Raw genomic sequence first — 21,036 nt, forward strand, 5'->3', positions numbered from 1 at the left:
TTCATTTTGTGTTGGGTTTTTTTTTTGTGTTGGATTTTGTTTGAAGCTATAAGCTTATTGAAACATTCTTAAATCAGTTTCTGGAACCCACTAGTACTAAGCAACGAGTGTAAAGTTTCTTGCTCACGAAAACAACGGCTACCCCTGACGTGGTTTGAACCCACTCGGCCAGCAATCCACTCGGCCTTGTCGCCGCTATGATTTAAAACTCAATAAAAAATCAATAATAATGTAGAAAGCACACAGCCGCATGCCAAAAAAATATATTTAAATAGAAATATGAAAATATATTTGATCTCATAAGGACAGAACATTTTATGTTATTATAAATCTAACTTTTTAACTCGTTTATAACATATAATTGATCTTTTAAATCTATTATCAGGTTTAAATTACTTGATCACTACACATGTTACATTGTACTTAACTTTGGAAATTTACTTTGTATTATTTATTTTCTTGTTCACACAAACGATCGGTGTATTTGCTATAAATCAAAGCGTTTGTGCATGTAAAAAAATCAAAAAGGTATTTGTCAAATTCACAGAATGTAGGTATTTTTAATACTTTAATGTTAATATTTTTAATGTTATTCATCGTAAAACGATTCTTAATACAGACTACGTATACCATCGAACGGACGCGTGATTCAAAGTTACAATATATACTGTAGGTGTTTAAATTGCACAGAATGTGTTTTTTTTTTACATAGTCGATATATCACTAGTTAACTAAGCGTTAAATTGCATTTAAACCGATTAAACTATATATTTATGGTTTCCAAACATTTAAGTGTTATTGTTTTGTTTTCATTTATGTTCTTATTATAAGCTTTAACTTGCATGTCCTCTGTAACATTTTTGGGTTAAGGTAGCATAACCCGAGCGCATTAGTAATTTTTTTATTAAGTCATACAAAAATATCGTTTAATATAGTTTTTATAAAAAGGTTTTATATGAAAGCATTAAAACAAAAACCAAAACATATCGAATATCATTCGACAATGCCGTAGATAAATCATATCAAATCTATCCACTTTATGTGCATGATTTATTCCTGTTATAAAGCACTTTAACAGTCCGTGGTATTGAAATTAAAATCCGAGATCTATAATATACATTTTTTTAATTAAGTCTAGTGTTCTGAAAGAATAATTTTGTCAAACTTTGGCAATACTTTTTACAATGACATTGATATAAATATTATTCAACAGATACAAAATTCAATAAAAGTTGTATCGCTGCCAAGAATAAACTTATTCAATGTTTATTATCGTCAATCGTTCTGTCACAATATTATATACTAACTATTATTCAAAGATATTTTGCAATTCATATTCGGACACATCAAAAAAATAGTTTATGGTTTATAATGATATTTCTTTTATCTTCTAATGTAAACAGTTTTAAAACTTATGACCCCGTCCTTACCTGAAATAAAAAAACGTACATTTCTTGTACTTGATCCAAGCATATTATCTGTTTCTATAAATACGTGACATTTCAGTCATGGATTTTTTTGAAATGATAAGCATGTAATGGAAAGTTACCAAAATGATTTGGTTTTTATTTTAACCTAGACAATGTGTATGCTCAAGGATATTGTATGATATATGTGGTAAGCTATCAAAGTGAAGGGTTTTTTTATTATCGTTTTCTTGTTTGTTGAGAGTGAACGCTTATTAAAGTTTAACCTGATTTTCTTACAAAACTTATTCTCAGTGTCACAATCGAGTAAGATTAAATTGAAAATAAAATGTCAGATGTAATTAGGTAGTGAGTATATCAGATTGGTATCTAATATGCGTATGTATAATGCATAAATTTGTCATAATCACTGAACGCCCCTTTAATACGTTTAATCTTTATTGATTTAATGATGAAAACACAACAGGCGAATATAACGATTTAAATAAAAATACAATAATTGCTGTGTTTGTTTTTTTTACATTAGGATTTCAAATTCGGGCTATTATTCTTATACATGTATTTTTAATTTATTACACTCGGTTACATACCTACGGTGGAATTTTTTAATGTTAAATTCGGTGTGCCGACAAAAATATTGATTACATGTACAACATGCACTTAAAGAATGAATAAGACAAGCCTGGAATACGCTTTTCATAAACTTGATATCTAAACTCAAATACAAGTACTAAAGTACAAATACGCCAACATATGCGAAGTTCCACACAAGAACTTAAAGTTACAACATCAAAACATCAAACAGTAAAAGGTTAATCAAGTTTATTTTACAGTAACAGAAGTACACGTAATCAAACATAGGATTTTTAGTTTAATGGATAAATTCCGAAAACATTTCCAGCCGAGTTAGAAATAAGCGTATGAATGTTTGACATTTTGACAAAAACGTTTTCTCTTTTTGGAAGATATACCGCTCCCTGTATATTTAAGGATGTGACAGTTGTCATATTCTTTGAATTGAAATATTTTGATTTGTAGAGAACTGTTCGTTCCCGTTCCTGGGTAGTCCCCGTACATATTCGTATCCAAACAGTACATCTTGAATTTATGTCAGTCTCTGTTGGAGATGAACTTAAATTGACGTGTATAGCTGCATAAACAAAATAGTATCGACCTTCTGGTACTCGTATTTTGCCTTCGTGATGATGTAAACTTTGTGAAATATATGAACTCTTTGGCTCTGTATCCCAATGCAGCGGTTGTTCTGTATGACTTTTGTTTACTGTTTGAACGGAAATACATTGAATTATTAAATATATGAATAATATTGACAAAAGAGATATTAATATTTAAATAATACATCAATACTTCAGTTAAAGTTATGATAATTATACTTAACTCATCGAAAAATATACGTTGAATTCAACTTAGTTCCAAACTTCAAAAGTGAGAGTAGGGGTATTCTTTGATTTTATTCGTCATTTAGTACTTGTTACATAAAAAATAATAAGTTAAAATAGATAACCATTAGATTGCTTAAATTTGTATGGTATTTGAAATAGTGTAGCGTTGTTGACCCTTACTATAATGTTGCTTTGAAATCTTGGTATAAAATGCAGTCAAGTGTCCAGATAACGGTTGAAGGCTGGTGTTTCCACACTGCAGATATGGTCTCTTTTCCTTTCCTAAAATAGAATTAATGACTATAAACTTAAATGCAGTCTTTTGAATACACAAACGCTACTCGATTGTGGTAGCTCGATAAGATATCGACTTTTATGAAAAATTGACAAATGAAATCATATAGAACTTTTATTTAAAGTAAAAACTTACAAGTTTTTCACTCGAGCTTATTTGTTCACTCTGTGACTTGATATTTAAATCAAAATAACCACAATTCTTTCAACTCTTAATTATAAAACTAAAATGAAGTAAAGATATTTGTACCTGTAGCAAGCCTTTGTCTTCCAATTCGATCAACAAACTAAAAATTAAAGAACAAACAACAAAAGGCAACAATAAAGATTTTTAAAATTAACTGCAGGTTTTGGGTCTTTAATGTTAATTTGTTGTAAAAATTATTGTTGGTAATATTAATATTATTTAAGAATATGAAATAATAAAATTAAATTGCCCCTTGTCATTATTTGTATGTTTACAAATTAACGTAACATCTTTTAAGGCTAGTTTAACACATTCAATATATTCTTAATATGTGTGGAATCCTGAAATAATTAAATCCAAAGCTAGAAATCTTAAAATCCTTAGCAATCTCTTACCTTTGGAATCAAATCTGTAAGGTTGACGAATTTGCAAAAATAACTGTGTTTCTCTTTAAAAGTCACGACCTTATGTTTGTCAATGGTGAAAAGGCTAAAGTCTTCGTCCGGACTCAACGAAACATTTACACAAGGAATTGAATATTGGTCCAGAACTTTATCATAAAATCCAGTTTTTGAATACGATGATTCTAGTGAAATGAAATAACAAATTAAAACCACCAACAAGAGAAGTATAAGAGAAATAAAAGCTAAAATGCTTGTAACAACTTGGAAAACGTCTATATGATTAACATTCACATTTTCTGTTTTCATATCTATTACGTTTCACTTCCTCAGTTTATCATTTTAACTCCTAATAGCCACGCACTGTGCATTCCCTGTCAATCTGACACTAAATTTTTCACGCAAATTTACCATTTACAGTCCGACTCCGGTTATTCATTATCTGAAGAATGTCGGCGGTCTCGTTTTATCTCTATCTAAATCAATATAAATACGAACTTATTATTCGAAATGCATTATCCGAATACCTCCTATTTTTCAGTCAAATTTCGGTCCCATTATACAATTATGAAAGAATTTCACACCTAGTTTTCGAAGTCAACCTAATTATCACAGTTTCAATTACATAACACATTAAAATAAACATACATGTATAATAGGTAAACTCGACGTACAAAAACATTAATAGTTAAGCCTTAAAATAGTTGACTACGTAAACCTCATTGCACAACAGAAACGTATTGGAAACTCCTCTAAATTAAGAAAGGTTTATTATTAACATTAACGTAATGGGTATTTTTAAAGATATTTTGTTTGACATATTTCATGAATATTTAATAAACACTCTTATTGGAATCATGAAAACGTTTAAATAGTCAGATTGTGTTTACAAACCGTTGTTAATTACTATCTAAAGCTTTTTTCCCAACCTTTTTTGCCATAAACATGAATCGATATTTTTTATCAAAACAATTTAAAATCGAACAGCGCTGTATGGGGACCACATGTAGCGTCTTGAGGTTATAATGTGAGTTAGTGTAACTGATTTATTACGCGGGAGAAGAAAGTAAAATATATAAATTTCTTTCATTTTTAATATAGGCATGCGAAGCGACCTGAGCAATGCTGTTAATATTACTCGCCAGAATGGTGATCATCTAGAATTGTGATTTGTGAAAATAAGCACTTTTAAAAGTTCGTTTGTAACATAAAAAGTTATCCTAGAGTTATGAATAAAGTTGACCATGAAGTAGAGAGGATGCCACTCAAATAATGTGCCGATTTGGACGATAAGATTGTAGCTAATGTCAGAAGATGAAAAATGAAACAATATTTATAGTAACTGCGTTATCTTCTCAACATGACTGTACATAAAACGTTAAGATTTCTTTAATCTGTTTGAATCAGTTTTAAAGATTTTGAACATTTCTTTTTTCAATTTCTAACGATGCATATCCCTTTACATATTTCTTTAAAAAGTACAATTTTGTTTTACAATTTTGAATTAAATTTTAAGTTTATAAAAAGCAGCTCTATTTGTGATTTGGGACATCAAATAAAAGACAAAGTGTCATAAATAAAACTTGATTAACCTAAAATCGTTTAAGCTAATTCTATTATAGGATTGCTCATATGACATTGTCCAATAGTCAAATTTTGATGTTCTACATAATAATATAGATTTAAAAGGCGTACTAAAATGACTTATGATAAGGTACTCCTTATTGAACTCCTATTTCACGAATTATTAAACATAAGTAACCTTTTTTACTCCTTAAAAGGATTTAATAAACTGTTCCATTCCTTAATTAGATAATTGAGCATACATTCCAGCAATTGTTATTCTAAGTATGAATGACCGACTGACTAAAAATAATTCTAATGTGATGATATCTTGACAGGATGTCTTACATATGTAAATTTTGACACAGTCTTGTAGGTTTTGTGTCTTCATTAATAAAGATATCAAATTTATTTTCACTCATATTCTGGCGTGATACTAAGTGTCGCGAATTACGCAAAATCAATTGTATATGTATTTTCTTTCTCTATTACACATGTTTGATTATGTGTGTTACAAGTGATATACACCTTTTATGTTCTTATTATTGTATATTTGTAGTTTTTGTACATTCGTTAAAATAATGCAACGTCTGCATTGAATCATGTCGGTGTCCTAACTGTCGGTGCTTTTTCGTATTTATTATTTTCCCGTGCAAATATGGCTGGAATTATTGCTTAAAATCGTTTTGTTATTGAGAGCACATTTTAGTAAGATTTTCAGTGAGTTTAGACCTATGGAATTATACTTGAATAAATTTGGATTAAAGAAATTAATGATTTAACTATCGTGTTATTATCAACATAAATTTGAAAGAAAATTAACATTTAAAAATGTGAAATGTTGTGTTTTATAACCAGTGTGGCAAGATGTGTGAAAAAAAAAAACATGTTAAGGTTTAAATGATAGGGAACTTCGCCACACTAAGTAACTTTAATTAATTGTTAATGACTTTTTATCTTACTGGACGATATATATTAATTCATGTTTCTATTCATGAACTATTACAATGATTTTTTTCTGCTTTTATTTAGTATAAATAAAGTTTACATTTTGATTTATTAAACAGCCTTTTAAAGAAGTCCGCGTTTCCATTTTAGTTAATAAAGTTGTATATTTCATTATTCATTTCAGTTATGTTCGGCAAGAGCTACTCTGGCAGTAGAATAATGTTTGAAAACCCTATAATGTATATAAAAAAGTGAAATGATTAGTGTTTCTCATTGATTTTATCGTTTGGGTGGATAAGGAGATGGATAAAGAAACATGGTACTTTAATGATCCACGTTTGAATAAAGGAAGTATGATTTTGCAAATACAGAAATCGTTTAAGGGACGACTTTTGTTAAACCTTTACTCAATAAAGGTGTCTTAGTATACCGGTTGGATGATATGATGATGCAAATATCATCGTACGAAATAAAAAAGACCCATGGGCAAAGACAACATGTGCACTACCGTTAGATCACAAGCACTGTCATCGTCTGATGAAGTGTTCAGCTGTTAAGAAATTGATAAATAGTGATATAATATCCTGAAGGATCATGCAGTTATGACCAAACTGAAAATGTAGAATATGGCAACAGCCGCCATACAGAGCTTTACTTCCAAAACTGTATATATTTAAATGTATATGAATTCGGTGAAAAAGGACGATGATGGCAAGATTTTTACAATCAGAAACAAACAAAACATAATCGTACCATGTTTCTGCATGATACAACCAATAATAGAAAACGTTATCTAAATATCATTTACCGCAATGTAAGTTTGACGAAAAAATTCTTTTAGACACTTTCATTACATCTGCATTTTTTACGTTATTGTTATATATAACCCATCTAGGCAATAGTCAAAGTAACGATTCGGACATCAACAGTTGTATTTTATTATTTTAGTTTTGTCTTGAGTATTTTTCGTATGCATAACAATTATAAGTTTTGGTCAAATAAATAAAAGATATATGACCAATATTCAATAGAATGATAAGAGACTTATTGTTACATAATACATGTATAAATTTATATACAAACATCTCTTACATCTAAAAGAATAAATAAAATAAAACAGGCGAGCGTTTCACCTAAATGTTATATATGGATGACTTAATTTGTCATGTAAGAATTGCTTGTATTCCATGATACATGTTTAAAAGTAGTATTTCTTTTCAAGACCTGAGTTAAATTTTTTCAAATAAGAGACTTATTGTTACATGTATTTTGAGAATTATGTTCAAAATGTGATATACTATTCAGGCGCTATGTACGTAGGATGTAAAATAACTATGCAAGTATTATGTTATGAAATTGGCTATGTAGCTAACTTTAGAATTAAAAAGAAACAACAACACTTAGACTATTTATTTAAAATGACATTATGCTAATTTTTCGTTGTCAAGTTGAGTTAAATTAAAAATTTATGTCAAACGATTGACTAATATCATGGTGATTGACCATTAATTGATATAGTGTATTAAAATGTTTATTATTCAATTAAAAACGACATAAATTGCAAAATCATAAAATCTAAATCAAGGAAGTGTTTAGAAAAATGTCTTTTACTTCTATTTGAATGAAGTTGAATAATTACATTATTGTTTAGTACACTATTTAGCAAGTTATAAGTATAAATCAAATTATTTTTAAGATCATTTTATCATTTTATCATCACATTTATGGTAAGCCCGGTGTGACGTAAAACCCAAAACAAACAAACTTTTGAACATAAAAAGTAATTTTGCAATCATGCATATGTCATTATTCTTCTTTTTATTTTAGAAACAATTATAGTCTTACTTTGTACTCGACTTAAAAAAGAACCTATTTTATGTGTTTGCATAAAGGTCCCTATGGGAACTTGGACATGCCCATGAATATAGCACAAATATGATTAATTAAACAAAATAGGGCGCTCAAATCTAAATTTAAGGTTGCACGTTGACAATTGTGATATTCTCGTGCAATCACATCTTTCTTTTGCATCCATCCCATGTAATTTACTTTTATCAAATACGAGATCTCGTATGAGACATGAGACTGAGCTCTGCATGTGATCACAATTTGTATCACAGTAGCAATGGGTGTTCTAAAATTTGATGTTCATAAAAACTAAGGGTGGTGCTAATCTGCAATTTACCTATTTTCTGTCTTTAAATGTTTATAAAAACATTCAGTAACATTCCAGATGTTGTTAAAAGCAATTCTATTTACAAAAGTAGATAGTGGCTATATAAAAGAGCATGTCTGAAAATTTATATCACAGATAGTTAAATACTTGTGTGTCTAATAAATAAATAAGTTATCTCAGTCTCAACCTAATTTGAAAGACAGATTTATTTAGAAAGTTATATAAGCACTATTTTTAAAAGATAATCTTCATGCATGACAGTATTTTGAGGAATAAAGTTATCACTCATGTACACTTGGGCTAGGCCAAGTACGACTTTAAAAACGTGACATAAAATGATTTGTTCCAAACGGTATTCATCAAGTAAGGAATTCAGTATTTTGAAATGTTCTTCACCATATTGGGTCTACTGTATAGCTTAAATACAAATCTCAGTAACTTATTCAGTTTTGTTTGGATTTTTTTAGAAAAAATCATGTGTTAACCCATGATTGTATAGGCATGTATAGTCAAAATGACACTGTAGCAAAGACATAACAAATAACTGTTTATTATGTTGGGTAAGGTAATCCCGTTTCCTTTGAAGAAACAATAACCTGGTATTTGCCTTTTGAAAAATACTTTATTCCACGGCCTCAAAAGATAGATTTTGATAAAGAGTTGCACCTAAATACTTAACAGAAGATGTGGGTTTTATAACAGAACATTACGTGTCACCTGGAGGTTAGGATCCTGTTTAAGTTTAATCTTGGACCCAAAAAGAATAGATTATGTCTTGCCAAGAAGCAAACACAATTTATTGGCGATTAACCAATAACCCATAAGACTCATGTCATAAGATAGAGAATTTCGTCATCCTCAGATTTATTTTTACCGGATACAAGGATACCATTTAACAAAAGCATATTGGTTATGAATGCAGTCATGTCATTGAAATATATTTAAAATAAAAGAGGGCCTTGAATGAATCCCTTGGGGACACCACATGTAATTGGAGCAGTAGTAGAATGAGTACCAGCCACATCCAAAAGCTGCTGTCTATCAGAGAGATAAGACTTAAACCATGTTAAAATGTCATTGCCTATGTCAGATGCTTAGTGCTAATGCTAAGTTTAATGTGCAGTATGTTGTGGCCAACTGCATCGAATGCCTTTCGTAGATCTAGAATTATATCATGCCTACAGTATTGCCTTTGTCCATTTCTAATCTAATATATTCTGTTCTAATATTGATCTTTCAAGTCCTATTTATGTAAAATCGTTCAATGAATTAAAGCTCCTTTTAAGTTATAAGGCTTCATGCGTGTACCTTCTTTATAAGTCTACAGGGTTTTATAAAAGCAAGTTTTTAAGACAAAATCCCTAAAACAAAATACATGTAGCTCAGTACTGTTTATTCCAAAAAATAATCGTAATTTATCACGAAGCGTTCCTTTTATACGTAATGCAGCATACAACTTTTATCAATTTTCCGCCCAAACTTGGAAATTAACGAAACAGGTTTTTCTCCCTGTAGTTCTAATCAAGACTCTGCAGTTCAACCAAACATCTGGGCCTTTTTATACCCAAAATATAGCCCAACTATAATAAAATGTTTAAAGTGGCTGGTTTACCAAAATGGTTGAGATTGGAACCAAAGAATGGTTGGTCCGACCGATAAATATTGGCTGGCTGAATTACCAAAAACGCTAGAAATTAAACATAGACTCTTAGACCTATGAAAAAATAAATATAGATATCAAACACTTTGTTACAATTATGATGGCCTCATAAACAAGTTTATACCGTTATAACTTATAACGGAGAAAATACACAAAAATCAGACTACATAATTCCGTCAAAAATTTAGCTAAAGCCGGTCATAGTAACGTACCAGAAACTGTCTAAAATGCAATTAAAACGGATATCTTGAAAGTAAAGTGTGTTTACGTTTCTCTAAGAAAATGGATGATAAGTATAAAAAATACATGGAATAAAACATTGTTACTTAGCAAAACAGTAACTTAAATAAATTATAATTATTTAAAATAGGATTTTTAATCTCCGGTTACATGCCTACGAGAAAAACTACTATATTGTCTCGCACTTACACTAGCTGATAATCAGAAATTTAGTAACTGTTTCACAGGGGCACAATCTTAAGCACATTTTGCGACATGGATCTCTGAATTCATATCAGGTAAAGTCCAAAAGAGTTATCTTTTGTGTATTTCAGGTACCTTATATAACTAACTTTAACTGAAATTTCATCACCTGCTTTCAGACTTACAATAATAGATACATAGCTACTGTACGAATTATAAAATTTGTTCTTTGAGATATGATGAGGTTGAATGTTTGAAGTTATCTCCGATTCTGCTGTATCTATATTGAATTTAAACAGAGCATGCTTTATAGGTTTCCTCAAGTCTTCAATGTTTGGTTTTCCAGTTGACTGATCACAAGGTTCAAATAAATCAATAAATGAATACAGATAGTATGTGCCATCAACTGGTACAACAAGGCGACCCTTCCTATAGCGTACTCCGTTCCTTAAAAAACTGCTAGTGCTAAGAGGATTTTTATCGTACATCCATTCCGTAATAGCTGTCATTTCAGCCACTTTTATATCTATAATATAAATATTTCTATTTCAGTGAAATCTTTTTTTTTTCTTTCTCATTTATCTAAAAATGTGTAAGTTATTTGATATTATTTCTAAATGTACTTAAATAAAGAAATTTTAGAAATCATAAAAGTCTTAACAAATTTCCTGTTCATATCTTTATCTGAATATACATGCAAATTAAAGAATCAGTGCTCTTTTTGCAACAGATGGTGACTTTGTCTGATAAAATAAATTTTCAAAATGCTAAAATATTTTCTACAAATTTTCACCTGTCATGGCAATGCATAGTCTATGGTTTCATACCTGTTATTGTGTCAGGTTGTTCTTTCCCTTTTAAACTGGCTGATGGCTTTGCTTCCCAGAAAAATTGATCTGAAACGCTCATCAAACGAACTTTGTTGTCTTCTAGGTACTTCTGTTGATGGTCTCTATCTTCTTTCATCACTTTAACGTATGTATTTGCAATGCTCTAAATTTTAATAAGTATACCAATGTAATGTAGAGTATGCCGGTATAAGTTTAGGTAATTAATTTGAAAGATATCAAGCAGATATAACGTTAAGTATTGACCGTTTTTAAGTTTATATACTTGTTTATTTAAAACTCATGAAAATGCAGTAAATTGTCTTTGCAATGCTCTATCATTTTATAAAGATAACATCGTAGTGTATATACTGATATAATATCTGGCAATGAATTAAGATATGTTTATATACCTGTTTAATAAAAACTCATGAAAAGGCAGTAAAGAATACCTTTTTATTAAAAAAAAACACAAACAAACAAAAACAAACAAACAAACAAAAACCCCAACTTTTTATTTTTTGCAATTTTCACTTGATAAAAACTTTTTGTACATAGCTAGGTAAACTTTCTCAATTAGAGACGTAAATGTTTGTCCAAGTATGAAGTTTATTATCTTTCTATAAAAATTAACTTACATTGTTTAAGTAATCACGTAAATCATACAAATTTGCTCCACATTGTATCCTTCCATTTGCAGCCGGAAGACAAATTTTATTGTTTTTTGAAGTGGTTTCCATTAAACGAAGAATGTTCGGAACAACAGCAAAGCAAATAACAGCAAAAAAGAATACTACAAATGAAAGATATTTAAGTGTTTTATCCATTCTTATACATCATTATTAGAAAGACATAATGTCTTGAAAATAAAATTAAAATCTTAACTTAACATGTTTATTTTTATGTCTTAAATATTTATAACGATTACTTTTTTTGCATGTCTATTTTTATGTGTTAAGTAGTTAACCATTTATGATCGTCTCATGTATATATAATGTTTAAGATTTTAATATTTTAAGCGTCGATGTAATATGAAATAGATCAGATCATGTGCTACACAGGTGTCCGAAATTATATGCAGTAACATGTTCAAATTAGCAGGTGCAGTGTTAAATGAAATACTTTAGGCGACATATTTCATGCGATGGTTACATAATGGTTGAAGGGGAAGGACATTGATAAACATTCAAGTATTTTATGACAATACAGAGTCACTAGGTCAACCTGACTTGATTACGATGCATGTTTCTTAATATCTGAACGAAGGTGCATGACTAAAATATTTGTGCACGAAACTTCCAGTAAATACTAGATATTATTTACAACTACCTTTTCATAAATACTTGTATCATGCTTCACTATTTCACATTTTACTTAATTAGTATACAGTCTCAATAAACACCATTTGAGTATATCAGAGAAGATATGTTAAGTGCACTATGTATGGTAGACACCAGTAATAAAGAATGCAGATTCCAAAACAGTTTTTCCTCTTCATATAAGAATTAATACGTAAGAATTTCCTCGAATGTAATAAATTTCTACGATTAAAGATAAGCTTCATATATCAGTAAGTTGGTAAAACATTATTTACTCCTATTCTTTAAATTTCTGTCTTATTGCATACAATTGTTGTTAGAAAGGGATATTGTCATCCGTTAGGTGAAACAGGCGTTAAAAGGCGTGTTTATCGGGTAATGGGTTAACAGAAAATGATGAAAATACCTGAAATTACCCAAAATCGTGTTTTTTTCATGTTTAAATATGGCCTAACACAAAAATTTGAAGAAAAATTGTTGTTTTGTAGAATTTTTTATAATTTATTTAACAGAAAATGATGAAAATACCTGAAATTACCCAAAATCGCGTTTCTTTCATGTTTAAATATGGCCTAACACAAAAATTTGAAGAAAAATTGTTGTTTTGTAGAATTTTTAAAATTTCATTTATCCATTACTTCATGAGCATTTTATGAAAAATGGCTATTTTCATTGAAAAGTCTCCCGTTACAAGTTCAAATTGCTATTAAACAAGAACAACTGCATCAATACTAATCAAACTTGGCACAAATGTTGACTGGACCATTGTCTTTGTAACAACATGATCAGTCTTAAATTCCCGTTACCATGGCAACAAGGGGACATCTCAAAATTGCCAAGAATCAATATTTTGCGTTGATGTTTTTTTCGATCAAATTGATTTCAAAGTGCTATAATTTCTCAATGGATTGAGATAGAGTCAAATGCTTTTCATCGTTGGTTTCACTTGAAACTTGAAACTTTTTATTTAATTAAACGCCTGTTTCTATTTAACAATATTCAATGGCGTTGTACAGTACATATAAATAATAAGAATAAAATTGTGAATGCATAAAAATATGTGGATCAACATCAAATGAAATAAAAGCTTTTACATACAATTCCAATTAACATATTTTTAAAAAAATTGTAGAGACCATAAAATGATAAAACTGATTGATATACATGTAGCATAAGATATGATTATTTACATACATGTAACTTGATTACAAATAGATTAAAAAGAATAAAACATTCATTTATATTGCACATTCATCACACTGTCAGTCAGCAGTTATGCGTTACTCATGTTTATCTCATTTCAGATTTTAAAAAAGTGATTCAAACTTTCTGAAAAAATGTGTTTTAAGATTTCTCTTAAATACATCAATATTCTTGGCATGGGAGCAGAATTCTAAAAAAAAATATTTTCGTCATTAATCGCCCCTGCCCTTTGTAAATTTTTTTTAATTTAAGAATTTAGTATCAATTAAATACATCAATTTTAAATTCAATTTTTAAATACATCAATAGCTTTGATCTTTAAAAATTTTTTTTAAAAAAATTTTTTCAAAACTATAAACAGATCAATTTTTTTCGTGTTTTTTAAATACATCAAGTTAAATTCAAATTAAATACATCAAATTTTAGAATTTTTTTTAAATTTTAAAAATATGTCTATAAATGAGAATAAAAAATGAAATTTTTGTATTTTTGAAAAGGGTTTGGGCCCCTCAGATCAAAATGAAAAATGGTTTTTACAACGGCAGTTCAGTAAATTTTAACCAAGTACAAAAAATATGGGTCTTTTATTTTCAAACCCAAATTATTTTTTGGAAAAAAGGGAAAAACTTTGTGCACAAGCTAAAGGAAAAAACTATTTAAGCTATTAAATCAAAATCAAAGAAATTTTTGGGAAAATTTTTACACTCTGATTATTTTTTTAAAATTAATTTTAAATCTTTTTGGGAAAAACCTTTTAAATTACCCATGGTGCCGAACTTTATGGAAATGAAATCTCCGAAAATTTTTGAAAAAGTTCAAATAAAATATTGTAAAGATTTTCTAGGGGTAAATTTTTCTGTTAATGAAATGTTTGGGACTGGGAGGGAAAGTGGAAAGGGTGGCCCTTTAAAGTATTATCATATGTAAAAAAAATTTTTCAAAAAATTGGGGTTTGACTTCTTTGTATGCCCGAACATAGATATCATAGAAATTGTTATTTGATGTTAACTAGACAAGTAATGTTTGGGAAAAAAGAATTGGGGTACTTCAGTAAAAAACTTATTGTATACCCCTTTTGGGTTTTGGCCCTTTTTTGGTTAAGTCAAGAAATTTTGGGGGGATAAACCCATTTATTTGTAATTTAAAAAAAAAGAAAATTTTTGGGTTGTAAAAAACAAAATTGGATGGAAGGGAAAATTTAGAAAATTTACCCCCATGTGAAACCCATAGATTTTTTAAATCTATGTTAAATCCTAAAAGTATTTTTCTTTTATATGGGCCCTTTTATTTTAAAAAATTATTTTTCGAGTTTAGATGTTTTTAGTAAAAAATTATATATAGAAACCCGGACGACATTTTGGGGGGGACCTAGATATTTAGCGAATTTGCCAAAAACTGTTTTTTCCAAAATTTTAACCCAAATTTTTTTTCATCGAAAATGAATTTCATGTATTTTTTTTTTTTGTAATAGATTTTTCCCCAAAAAGACAAGTTTTTATATCTCCATGGTACGTCCCTGATTATACCAATTTCCCTAATTTTTTGTAATTTGATTTTAAAAATAAAAAAGAAGAAAAACATAAAAAATATTGCTTTTTTTTTTCAAAGAAATTTTGAAATTTTTTGATAAATTTTAAAATCAAAGGGAAAACATGTTTATTATAACAATGTATATTTTAGACACAGCTTAAAAAATGTTTTTTCTGTTTTTATTAAATTGTGTATTTTTTGGGGCCGGGGGGCCTTTTTCATCAAAATAAAAAATTTTTTTGTTTTTGTTGTTGTTTTTTTTTTTTTATTTTATAAAGTTTTTATTGTAGGGACAAAAATTCTGTTCTTAAAAAAAACAAAAATTTGTTTTTAAAACCCTTTAAACTGTTCAATTACATTTACAAGCTGCCCATGTAAAACATTTTTAAAAAAATGGCAAATAAACGCCTTATATCATTTAATAGAATCTAAGAAATAATTATTCAATTTTTAAATTTAATTTTTAATTAACAACGTTATAAATTCGATCAAAACTTGTTTCCCTCGACAAATTTTTGTTTTTGGGGATGTTTTTCTACATAAGCAAAAAGATTAAAAATTTAATGTTTTTTTCGGTTTTTAAAAGACATATTTATTCTGAATTGAAACACATTTTTAAAATCAAACGGATGCAGAATTAAAAGGGAACCATTATAATCGTTTTATGTCAACCCCACAGATAAAAACTTTTTGCAAATTTCAAATTTTGTAATTTTTTTTACATGGCACCCTTTTTACATAACGTAAAAATAACAATGCTATCTGTCTGATTTAAACCCTAACCCTTAATAATAATAATAATAATAATAAAAATAAAAAAATTTTAATTTAAAAATAATAATAAACAGTCTGCACTGAAAATAAAACGGAAAGTTTTGAAGGGGCGTGAATTTTAAGGGACAAGTTGAAACCCGTTATAAAAAAAAATTTTAAAGGGAAATTCCAAATAAAAAATTTTGATAATTTTCGGGACTAAAAAAATTTTGCTTTATTTTTTTATCTGAAACAAAAAACTTTTGTGCAAATGTTCAAATCATTAAAAATACTGTTTTTTCCCCGAGTAATTATTGGAAAAGGGAAAAAAATAACAAAAAATTTTTATTAATTTCCAAGAATATTTTTTTTGGTTTCGTATGCATATTTTTTCCGTGGTAAGTGCCCAAGTGGTTTAGAAATAATTTTCCTTTTTTAAATTTGAGGCATATATAAGTTTATCACAGGGACGTAAGGCAATATGGATGTCCTGGTCGAACAAGTCAAATTATCCCTTTCTCTAAATGATTATTTTTTATGGGTTTTAAAATGTACATAAAAGATTTTCTTTTTTTTTCTGTAAAAAAATTGGGTAAAATACCGCCTTTGAGTTTTTCAAAAATTTTTTTCGGGGCTAATTTATTGTCTTGGGTTTTAAAAACCCTTTAAAGGAAAGGGGCTTTGAGATTTGTGCCCAAAAATTTTTTTAATCAATTATCTTAAAGTGTAGTTTTTTTTTCGAATTGACCCCTAACCCGTGATCTTTTTTCTTTATGGTTTTTTTTTTTTAAATTTTGGGGTTTGGGTTTTTTTATTTTTTTTTACCAATTTATTTAGTCGGGTTGTGAGGGAAACTTTTTCTTTTAAAAACCCCTTCTGGGGGAATTGTTTCCTTGGGAAAAAAACCAGACTAAAACCATGAGGTAAAAGTTTCTTTTCCCCAAAAAAACTTTTTACCCCCTGAAGGGGTTTTTTAAACCCACCCCCGGCCCCGGCCAAAACCACCCCGGCCCCTCGGGTCGCCGCCTTTGGAAAATTTTTAAACTTAAAAAGCGGTAAAATAAAAAAAAAAAAACCCAAAATTTAAAAAAAAGGGGAAAAGGGAAAAACCCAAAAAAAACCTCAAGCCCACAAAAAAAAAGTTTTTTTAATAGAAAATATTTAAAAATTTTAAAAATTTTTCATTAGGGGCAGAATTTTGGGGAACCTATAAATTTTAACTTTAAAATTTAAACTCGTTTATAATTTATAAAAATTATCTTTAAATTTAAAAATAAAGGTTTTGAATTTTAACTTTGAAAAAACACTACAAAAATCTGACCCTTTTGTACTTAAATTTGGAAAATTATTGGTAAATTTAAAATAATTTTTTTCCCTTGGGGTTTTCAAAACGAATCGGTGTATTCTTTAAAAAACCCAAAAACTTTTTTTTTTAAATAATTTCCAAGTTTCCAACCCGAAATTTTGAGGGATTTTTTTTTCTTAATGATTTAATTTTTTAAATTTTTTTTCTTTAAAAAAAAAACGGGTTTTTTTAATTTTTTTTATTTTCGTTTTTAAATTTTATTCCCAAACGTTTTATTCAAAAATTTAAAAATTAAAAGTTAAAATGTTTAAATTTTTATGTTTAAAATTTAAAATTAAAGTTTTTCCCCAAAATGTTTTTTTTTTTTATTTTAAACAATTTTAAAAAAATTAAAAAATTCACTTAAATTTAAATTTGCGTTAAATTGCAGTTTTAAAAACCGAAAAAAACTATTATTAAAATGGTTTTCCAAAAAATTGAAGTTTTTTATTGTTTGGTTTTTTTTTTTTTTTTTTTTTTTTTTTTTTTTTTGGTTTTTTTTTTTCTTTTTAAAAATTTTTAAATTAAATTTTTAAAAGACTTTTCTAAAAATTTTTGAAATTTTTTGGGATCATTTTAAAAACATTAGCCAAAAAAATTGGTTTATTTTTTTCCCGATGGTAAACAACTTAAGAAAAAGTTTTTAAATTTAAATTAATCAAATCCGTAGGGCCCCTTTTAACCCGAGCCCCAAAAATTTGTTAATTTTTATTCTGAAAAGTTTATACAAATAATATTTTTTTATTAAAAGTTTTTTATTTAAAGGGTTTTTTATGAAAACATAAAAACCCAAAAAAAAAAAATTTTATCGCCAAATGTTTATTCAAAAAAAATGCCGAGATTTTTAAAATTAATTTATCAAAAAACTTTTCCCAAATTTCTGCGCTTTAAATTTTATTTCCTTTTTGTAAAGAAAACTTTAACAAATTTTCCCTGATAAAAGAAATTGGGCAAACCGAGATCTTTTTAAAAGGTCCAAAACTAAAAAGTCTAGGTTTTTTGACAGTTTGACTATTCCCAAAATTGGCCAACAATTTTTTTTAACCCAAATTGGGGGAAATTTTTTATATAAATATTATGTTAAAAAGAAAAAGGGTTTAAATTCCATTTTTTTTTTAAAAATTCACATCCAATTTTTGGTTTATTTCTAACTTTTTACAAAAAATATTTTTCCCCAAATTTACATTCGGGCACAAAACCCAAAAATAGTTAAATGGGTTTATTTTTGATTTTCTTCTTTATCTTTAATGTTAATAAAAACCTTAAAAACCTTTCTTCAAAAATTTTTTCTTGGGTTTTAAATTGAATAAAAACAAATGTTTTTCTTAAAAATAGGTCCAAAAAATATTTATCTGTTTTTTAAAAAATACATTTAAAATTTCAAAAATAAAATTTTAAAGGAAAACTTTTAAAAAGATAAGCCTTTTGATTGGGGGTTAACAAAAATTACCCTTTTTTTTAAACCCTAGATTAATTTAATTCCCTTCCCCAAAAATTAAGGTTTTTATTTCTTTTTTAAAATTGGGGAAGCTTTTCCAAAAATGAAGGGGTTTTTATAATTTAATTTTCTTTTTTTGGGGTTTAAAAAACAATGCTTATAAAAGTTAAAACTTCCTTTTTCTTTTCAAAAAGTTTTTTCCCCGGGGAATTAACGGGGGTTTTTAAATTTAAAATTTAACCCAAAAACCAAGCAGATAATTAAAGAAAAGTTAAAATTTATAAGGGTTAAAAACCGGAAAAAAATCAATTTTTCGTTTTTATTTTCCTTTATTTTTTAATTTAATTTAATTTTATTTCAATTTGGGGAAAAACATACAGGCGAAATATAATGATTTTTTTATAACCAAAAACAAATTAAAAAGCTTTGGTAAATTTTGGGACTATTTTTACATAAGGAAAGACAAAGGGGTTTGGGTCAATTATTCCCTTTTTACAAAAATTTTTTACACAAGGTTTCATAACCCGGTGGGTTTCTTTTTAATTAAATTTTGGGGGTTTCCCACGAAGTATTGATTTAAAAAATGCACCCAAAAAAAAAAAATACCCACAAGTCTTGGGAAAATTTTTCAAAACCTGATATCTTAACTCAAAATATTTAAAACTCTATGTACAAAATTTCGCCCAAATATGTGCAAAATATAACATTTAAAAAAGTAAAAAAGGGTTTTTCAAGGGGTTTAAATTTTTCCCGAAAAGAAGTACACGTAAAAATAAAATAGAATTTTTATTTAATGGAAAAAAATTCCAAAAAAAAAATTTCCAGCCAGTTAGAAAAAAAAGCGTAAAAAAAATGTTTGACATTTTTCCAAAAAAGTTTTTTCTCTTTTTTGGGGAGATTTTACCGCCTCCTGTTATTTTTAAATGTAATTTGTTTCCCTATTCTTTGATTGAAAAATTTTATTTATAGAGAACCCTTTTTTCCCCTTTTGGTAGTCCCCGTACATATTCGTATCCCAAAAAGCTACATCTTGAATTAAGTAGGTTCTCTGTTGGAGATGAACTTTAAAAATTTGACTGTTTAAAAAAGCTGCATAAAACAAAATAGTATCCACCTTTGGGACTCGTTATTTTGCCTTTGTTTATGAAATTTTAAAACTTTTGTGGAAAAAATATAAACTCCCTTTTTTGGTCCGTTTTTCCCCAAGCAGCGGTTGTTCCCCGGTTTTACTTTTTGGGTTTTTCGGGTTTTTAACGGAAAAAAACCCTTTTTAAATTTTTTAAAAAAATATGGGAAAAATATTTACAAAAAATTTAAATAATTTAAATTTTAAAACATCAAAAACTTCAGTTAAATTATGATAATTATTTTTTATTAAAATCCAAACGAAAAATATTAAAGTTTAAAATTTAACTTAAGTTTCCAAACTTCAAAAAGGGGAAAATTTGGGGGTATTTCTTTTGATTTTAAATTTGTCAATTTAAAATTATTTGTTTCCATTAAAAAAATTTTAAAAAGTTTTTTAAAAATAGGGTAAAAAATTAGATTTCTTTAAAAATTTGGATGGTATTTGAAAAAGTTTTTTAGCGTTGTTGACCCTTACTATAAAGTTGCTTTTAAAAATTTTTATAAAAAAGCAGTCAAGTTCCAGAAAAAACGTTAAAGGTGGTGTTTTTCCCCACTGCAATTTTGGTTTCCTTTTTTTTCCTTTTAAAAAAAGAATTATTAATAATGAAGGAAATTTGAAAAATTTTAGGGTTGAAATAAACAAATGCACCCAAAGACTGCGATAAATAAAATAAGATTTTTGACCCTTTTTTAAGAAAAAAATGACAAATAAAAAAACATTTTAAAAACCCCTTTTTTTTTTAAAGAAAGCCCCTTTAACACCTTTTTTTTATCGACTTATTTTCCACTTTTGTGACAATTTCTTTCAACCCTTTAAATTTTAAATAAAATGAAGTAAAAATATTTTGTACCTGTTTGGGAAACCTTTGGGCTTCCAAATTTCGATTTTTAACCCAAAAAAAAATGGTGAGGAAAAAAAAACATAGAAAGGAACAATAAAAATTTTTTGGAAAAAACTGAATGTTTTGGGTTTTTTTAATGTTAAATTTTTTTTTATTTTTTAGCAAAGGT

At 27.7% G+C, this 21,036-nt stretch overlaps 1 protein-coding gene and 2 long non-coding RNA genes across 3 annotated transcripts; all 3 read right to left on the reverse strand.

The window, feature by feature from the left end:
* Positions 1 to 2,234: 2,234 nt before the first annotated feature.
* On the reverse strand, positions 2,235 to 3,263 carry LOC132749401 (uncharacterized). Its single transcript, XR_009628411.1, has 2 exons — positions 3,011 to 3,263; positions 2,235 to 2,709 (listed from the first exon to the last, which is right to left on the reverse strand). It is a non-coding gene; the product is annotated as an uncharacterized LOC132749401 (long non-coding RNA).
* A 110-nt stretch (positions 3,264 to 3,373) lies between these two features.
* On the reverse strand, positions 3,374 to 5,036 carry LOC132749402 (uncharacterized). Its single transcript, XR_009628412.1, has 2 exons — positions 3,707 to 5,036; positions 3,374 to 3,411 (listed from the first exon to the last, which is right to left on the reverse strand). It is a non-coding gene; the product is annotated as an uncharacterized LOC132749402 (long non-coding RNA).
* A 4,741-nt stretch (positions 5,037 to 9,777) lies between these two features.
* LOC132749400 (uncharacterized) lies at positions 9,778 to 12,697 on the reverse strand. Its single transcript, XM_060739131.1, has 3 exons — positions 11,948 to 12,697; positions 11,310 to 11,475; positions 9,778 to 11,008 (listed from the first exon to the last, which is right to left on the reverse strand). Exons 1-3 carry the CDS (start codon positions 12,134 to 12,136, stop codon positions 10,569 to 10,571), a joined length of 795 nt encoding a protein of 264 aa, XP_060595114.1. The 5' UTR covers positions 12,137 to 12,697; the 3' UTR covers positions 9,778 to 10,568.
* Between the last annotated feature and the right edge of the window lie 8,339 nt (positions 12,698 to 21,036).

This window comes from Ruditapes philippinarum, unplaced genomic scaffold (assembly GCF_026571515.1).
Source record: "Ruditapes philippinarum isolate M1 unplaced genomic scaffold, ASM2657151v2 ctg8055_1_1_1_1, whole genome shotgun sequence".
Taxonomy (NCBI): Eukaryota; Metazoa; Mollusca; class Bivalvia; order Venerida; family Veneridae; genus Ruditapes; species Ruditapes philippinarum.

Excerpts from the sequence above, each read along its gene's own strand:
- LOC132749400 (XM_060739131.1), bottom strand. The coding sequence starts at position 12,136 with ATGGATAAAACACTTAAATATCTTTCATTTGTAGTATTCTTTTTTGCT. Across the intron at positions 11,476-11,947 it reads TACGTGATTACTTAAACAAT|AGCATTGCAAATACATACGT; the intron begins GTAAGTTAATTT and ends ATTAAAATTTAG. Across the intron at positions 11,009-11,309 it reads ACAACCTGACACAATAACAG|ATATAAAAGTGGCTGAAATG; the intron begins GTATGAAACCAT and ends TTTATATTATAG.